The sequence below is a fragment of the Oncorhynchus mykiss genome, chromosome 7, assembly GCF_013265735.2.
Source record: "Oncorhynchus mykiss isolate Arlee chromosome 7, USDA_OmykA_1.1, whole genome shotgun sequence".
Taxonomy (NCBI): Eukaryota; Metazoa; Chordata; class Actinopteri; order Salmoniformes; family Salmonidae; genus Oncorhynchus; species Oncorhynchus mykiss.
In genome coordinates this window covers 27,701,500-27,708,398 of record NC_048571.1, presented here as the reverse complement: position 1 = coordinate 27,708,398, position 6,899 = coordinate 27,701,500, and the positions used below count along the sequence as shown (strand labels likewise).

General features: G+C 43.7%; 1 protein-coding gene across 1 annotated transcript; it reads left to right on the top strand.

The window, feature by feature from the left end:
• The first annotated feature begins 558 nt into the window (after window positions 1-558).
• LOC110527595 (ligase IV, DNA, ATP-dependent) lies at window positions 559-4,946 on the top strand. Its single transcript, XM_021608980.2, has 3 exons — window positions 559-735; window positions 1,102-1,217; window positions 1,625-4,946. The coding sequence occupies exon 3, from the start codon at window positions 1,643-1,645 to the stop codon at window positions 4,379-4,381; it is 2,739 nt and encodes a 912-aa protein (XP_021464655.1). The 5' UTR covers window positions 559-735; window positions 1,102-1,217; window positions 1,625-1,642; the 3' UTR covers window positions 4,382-4,946.
• The last annotated feature ends 1,953 nt before the right edge of the window (window positions 4,947-6,899 follow it).

The window sequence follows — 6,899 nt, the reverse complement described above, 5'->3', positions numbered from 1 at the left end:
GGGACTCTTGACCTCGAGTAAATCTGTTGGTTGACATGTGGCAAGGTTGTTTGTAGGCCTACATTGTGTGTTACGTTTAGGGCAGTCAGGGCAGTGCACAGTGAGGAATTTGTATGAATTTCCAGAAGATATAGTTTAATACAGCCATGAGGCATGTGTGTGTGTGTGTTGCATACTGTGTCAGGACTTAAATGACTTAACCCATTTTTATGGACATTGGAACATGAATTTGATCAAATTCAAAGCTATTATAGAGGTGTGTTTACAAAATGAATATTACTTAATGATTATTTTTCTGCATGTAACCAAAGGTATTGTGACCATGTGCTGTATCTGCATCAATTAATATGTATCGAAATTAAATGTTTTACAGAAACATTGATAAAATGAATGTTATCCTATCACCTTTTTATATATATAAAAAAGTTGGACACAAAATAAAGGGCATTCTAATTAGCAGTGCGCTAACATCTAATTTATGCCACTCCCTCATCCAGCTGTGGTTTGAATTTTTTTTTTTTACATGTATCTGCCGCCCTCTCCTGACGTATGAAATAATTGCTTTTCCCCAGGTCCATTATGTCTCTTGTTTTGTTTCCGACTGGATGTTTTACGCGGCTGACGGTTTCCGCTTTGTGAACAAGGAAGTGTTTTTTTAGAAACTCATATAATAGTTTGTAAATAATAATCAAAAACGGCTATGTTTATGTTTTGAGACCGAGAAGAAGTAATCAGGTAATTTGATACGTTATTTGTTGAATTTGAAATCGCATCATACAACATGATAACATTAATGTATCTAACGTTAGTATCTGGGCTGAGGTAAAAATCTGTCGTTCTGCCCCTGAACAAGGCAGTTAACCCACTGTTCCTAGGCCGTCATTGAAAATAAGAATTTGTTCTTAACTGACTTGCCTAGTTAAATAAATGTAGATAATAAATAATCTAACAGCTGTGCCTATAGATTGCATGCTAGCTAGCATAGCTTACTGAAGTGGCCCCAACTGCATAACCATGCACCATTGCACAACCTCTGGCACAACAACGCTAACTAGCTGTGTTTAGCATTCTAGTGCTCAACTCCTGTCTGGTTTGTTTCAGTTTCGTCAGGACACGTATGATGGATGCAGTCATAACCCGGGCATGTCACAGCATGTTGTAGAGGAGGGATCCCCAAAGAGTTGCAAGACACTGACGAGTTGGCTGGTTGCTTTGAGGTAAGATAGCTAGCTAACTTGAGATGTTGTTTTCAATAAGTATTCAGGCTATGCATTGTATAGTGTACATTCTCGCTAACTAGTTTCTAAACATGTGGCTGGTGTGATGGATTAGGTCATACAGATTTTTAAAAACACATTCTCAAGTTATGTTTTGTTTATTGAGTAGTCATTAGCTACGGAACTGTGAGTAATTTGGGAAATGTTGTTATACTCAATGTACTGTGCTGCATATAATGGACAGGCTCCAGCCCTGCATGTTGCAAATGAAGTAGTCACTGTAGAACACTACTTACTAAAGTACAGGATCATATTTTTCTATCAATATAACAATTACATAAACACCTGGATGAAAACTAAGAGCATCCCTTAGAATCTATGGGTCATTAACGTTTGTTCTTTTTTAGTTTTTTTTAGCTTTTACAATGGAGGGAACCTCAAAAAGCGAATCTGCTGCTCCCCAGAGCTCTGTCGCTGCTCAAGTTCCATTTCTTCACCTGTGCACTACGCTTGAAAAAATACAGAAGACCAAACTCCGACCAGACAAATCAAAGTTTCTCCGTGACTTCATAGACTCCTGGAGGAAATTCCATGCGGCCCTCCACAAAGACAACCCTACCACCACAGACTCTTTCTACCCGGCCATGCGTCTCATAGTCCCCTCGTTCGAAAGGGAGCGTGTGGCCTATGGCATTAAAGAGAGTATGTTAGCCAAGCTCTACATAGACGTCTTGGGTCTCCCCAAGAATGGACCGGAAGCCAACAAACTGTTGAATTACCGCACCCCCACCACATCTCAGGGGGAGGCAGGAGATTTCGCTCTTATGACCTACTTTGTGTTGAAGAAACGCTGCACAAGCCAGGGAAACCTCACCATCAGAGAAGTCAACGACTTTCTGGACTCTGTGGCCATCAACAATGCTGGTAAGCAGAAGGACCTGGTGAAGAAGAGCCTGCTGCACCTTATCACCCAGAGCACGGCACTGGAGCAGAAGTGGCTTATCCGCATGATCTTGAAGGACATGAAGCTGGGGGTCAGCAAAGAGACCGTGCTCCAGGTGTTCCACTTAGATGCGGCCGAGCTCTATAACGTCACCACAGACCTAAACAAGGTGTGCCGGCAGCTCCACGACCCCTTTGTGTCCCTCAGCGAAGTGTCCATTGGCCTGTTCTTTGCCTTCAAACCTATGCTGGCCGCCGTGGCCAACATGCGCCAGGTGGAGAAGCAGATGGGCAACAGCACCTTCTTCATAGAGACCAAGCTGGATGGAGAGCGCATCCAGCTGCACAAGGATGGCGACGTCTACAAGTACTTCACACGGAACTCCTTCGAGTACACCCAGCAGTTTGGTGCATCGCCGCTAGAGGGCTCCCTGACGCCTTTCATCCACAATGTCTTCAAGCCCCATGTAGTCAAATGCATCCTGGATGGGGAGATGATGGCGTACAACCCCACTACCGACACCTTCATGCAAAAAGGAAGCAAGTTTGACATCAAGAGGCTAGTGGATGACTCCGAGCTGCAGACGTGCTTTTGCGTTTTCGATGTACTTCTTGTGAACGACCACAAGTTTGGCAACGAGACGTTGAAGGTGCGCCACGACAACCTTCAGACTGTCCTCACTCCTGTTAAAGGGAGGATACACGTGGTGCCGAAAACGGAGGCCAAAACTATGCAAGAGGTGGTAAACGCCCTCAACGAAGCCATTGACAACAGGGAAGAGGGCATCATGGTGAAAGATCCCTCATCCGTCTACAAGCCCGATAAGCGAGGTGAGGGCTGGCTCAAGATAAAGCCGGAGTACGTTGATGGCTTGATGGATGAGCTCGACCTGTTGATTGTCGGAGGCTACTGGGGAAAAGGAAGGCGAGGTGGCATGATGTCTCATTTCCTCGTCGCGGTGGCCGAAGCTCCGAAGCCTGGAGAGAAACCCTCCGTTTTCCACACGCTCTGTCGCATCGGTTCCGGCTACACCATGAAGGAGCTGTATGACTTGGGGTTGAAGCTGGCCAAGCACTGGAAAGTCTACCGGAAGAACGACCCTCCGGCCTCTATTCTGTGTGGGACGGAGAGACCAGAAGTCTACATTGACCCGTGCAACTCGGTCATCATCCAGGTGAAGGCAGCAGAAATAGTCAGTAGTGAGATGTACAAAACCAACTGCACGCTACGCTTCCCCAGGATCGAGAAGATCCGGGAGGACAAAGAGTGGCACCAGTGCATGACCCTAGCTGAGCTCGATCAGTTTCGCAACAAGGCGTCCGGGAAGTTGTTCTCGCGCCACCTCCGCATCAATGACGAGCCTGAAAAGAAGAAGCGCAAGTTGCCGGCAGCGGCCAAGCCCAAGAAAGCTGTCGGCGTCATCGACCACTTCAAGTCCCAGGACCTATCTGGCGTTACCAAGGAGACGGACATGTTCGAGGACGTGGAGTTCTGCGTTATGAATGGCAATGAGGCGCACCCCAAGGCGGAGCTGGAGAAAGCAGTGGCCCGATGTGGCGGTATTGTAGTCCAGAACCCGGGACCGGACACCTACTGTGTGATCGCCGCTGTGGAGAACATGCGCGTGAAGAACCTGATCTCTTCAGACCAGCACGACGTAGTGTGGGCTGCCTGGCTGCTGGAGTGCCTAGACAGGAAGCAGGTGGTGCCATGGCAACCGCGTCACATGATACACATTTCACCCTCCACCAAGGAGCACTTTGCCAAGGAATACGACTGCTACGGAGACAGCTACTTTGTGGACACGGACGAGCAGCAGCTGAGGGAAGTCTTTGGTCGGATTGGTAGAGTGGACACTTTGACGGCACAGTGCATCGCTAAGTTGGAGGAACGCTTCAGCTGGGATGACCTCCCCACTAGCATGTTCAGACCTTTCAGGGTCTACATGGACAGATACGCAGACATAGGAGACCCTAAAAGCATCGTACCGGCAACTTGTCTGGACACGCGGGCTCTGGAATTCCGCTTCCACGGAGGGACAGTAGTGCAGAAGCTTGAGGAAGGGGTCTCTCATGTCATAGTGGTGGAGGAAACAAGAGTGTTGGCTTTAAGAACCCTCAGACGACTCTTTACCAAAAAGTTTAAGATTGTTAGAGAGTCATGGGTAACAGAATCTATCAGCGCAGGGTTTTTGCGGAATGACAATGACTACCTAGTGTAATGCAAGCACTGGACAATAAGCACGTTATGATTGACATATCTCTGGGATTGTAATATTTTGTTTTAATCCATTTTAGAGTGTAAATAAATGTTTGTTTTAAAGGATTTTCTGAATCAGAAGGTAACGTTATCCAGTGTTTTTCTACACATTTCAATATGGATATAGTGTAGGCCTATATGTAATGGTGTATCTACTTTAATTGAGGTAAGTAAGCTATTTTAATGTCCTTACCAATGCAGACTATTGTGTTGAGATATTTGAGACTGTCAATCCCATCATTTCCCAAACTGGCAGCGAGACACCAAAGGGTGAACGTTTTGGTTTTTGCCTTAACACTACACAGCTTGATGATTAGTTGATTATTTGAATCAGCTGTGTAGTGCTAGGGCAAAAACTAAAACGTCTTACCCTTGGGGTCCCGAGGCTGAGGTTGGGAAACCCTGGTCTATCCACTAAACTATTTGTTTAATTTAATGCAAATTATATTATACTGTATGTTTTTCTTTTAATCTTTACAATTCTCATGTTTTGGAACTAAAATAAATATTTTGAATAAATATGGGAATTGGTATTAGAAGATTGTCTTCATGTATTGTCCAGGTATCGAAATATTTCAACTGTTGTTGCAATGTTAACTTCAGTAGATTAACTGACTTTAATGAAAGAAAAAGTGACTTTTTATAAAGCTGTTAATTTGAGATAAAAAAATAAGAAACCTGCACACTGCTCTTCCTATTATCACTGCGCTTTATTAAGCTTTAAGGCCTTCTTCAGAGTTGGTAATTAAATTACATCTATGCTGAACAAAAATATAAACGCAACAATTTCTACCATTTTACGTAGTAACATAACATATAAGAAAATCAGTCAATTGAAATAAATTCATTAGGCCCTAATCTATGTATTTTGCATGAGGTGATGGGTTGAATGAATGGCACGACAATGGGCCTCAGGATCTCGTCACCGTATCTCTGCATTCAAATAGCCATCAATAAAATGCAATTGTGTTCTTTGTCCATCGCTTATGCCTGCTCATACCATAACCCCACCGCCACCATGGAGCACTCTGTTCACAACTTTGACATTTGACATCAGCAAACTGCTCGCCAAAACGATGTCATACACGTGGTCTGCAGTTGTGAGGCCGGTTGGACGTACTGCCAAAGTCTCCTTATTGACCATGGGGGCGGGTTATGGTAGAAAAATTACCATTAAATTCTCTGGCAACAGCTCTGGTGTACATTCCTGCAGTCAGCATGCCAATAGCACGCTCCATCAACATTTGAAGCATCAGTGGCATTGTGTTGTGTGACAAAACAGCAGTCTTTTATTGTCCCCAGCACAAGGTGCACCTGTGTAATGATTATGCTGTTTAATCAGCTTCTTGATATGCCACACCTGTCAGGTGGCTGGATTATCTTGGCCAAGGAGAAATGCTCACTAACAGATGGAAAAGAAAATTGTGCAGAACATTTTAAAGAAATACGTTTTTTGTGCGTGTGAAACATTTCTGGGATCTTTTATTTCAGCCCATGAAACATGGGACCAACACTTTACATTTACACGTTGTTGTTGTTTATATTTTTGTTCAGTATAGATAAACAGTAAAAGTCAAAAGTTTGGACAGCTACTCATTCAAGGTTTTTTATTTATTTGTACTGTTTTCTACATCATAGAATAATAGTGAAGATATCAAAACTATGAAATAACACATGGAATCATGTAGTAACCAAAAAAGTGTTAAACAAATCACAATATATTTTATATTTCATATTCTTCAAAGTAGCCACCCTTTGCCTTGATGACAGCTTTGCACATTCTTGGCATTCTCTCAACCAGCTTCATGAGGAATACATTTCAATTAACAGGTGTGCCTTGTTAAATGTTCATTTGTGGAATTTGTTTCCGTCTTAATGGATTTCAACCAATCAGTTGTGTTGTGACAAGGTAGGGGTGGTATACAGAAGATAGCCCTATTTGGTAAAATATCAAGTCCACATTATGGCAAGAACAGCTCAAATAAGCAAAGAGAAATGACAGTCCATCATTACTTTAAGACAGAGGGTAGTCAGTCAAGAGAATTTCAAGAACTTTGAAAGTTTCTTCAAGTGCAGTCGCAAAAACCATCAAGCGCTATGATGAAACTGGCTCTCAGGAGGACCGCCACAGGAAAGAATGAACCAGAGTTACCTCTGCTGCAGAGGATAAGTTCATTAGAGTTACAAGCCTCAGAAATTGCAGCCCAAATAAATGCGTAACAGACACATCTCAACATCAACTGTTCAGAGGAGACCGTGTGAATCAAGCCTTTAAGGTCAAATTGCTGCAAAGAAACCACTCCTAAAGTATACCAATAAGAAGAACAGACTTGCTTGGGCCAAGACAAACAAGAAATGGATATTAGACCGGTGGAAAACTGTCCTTTGGTCTGATGAGGAGAATGACCCAACACACCTCCAGGCTGTGTAAGGGCTATTTGACCTAGAAGGAGAGTGATGGAGTGCTGCATCAGATGACC

Bases quoted from the DNA above. Each gene is read 5' to 3' on its own strand.
- LOC110527595 (XM_021608980.2), top strand. From the start codon at position 1,643: ATGGAGGGAACCTCAAAAAGCGAATCTGCTGCTCCCCAGAGCTCTGTC.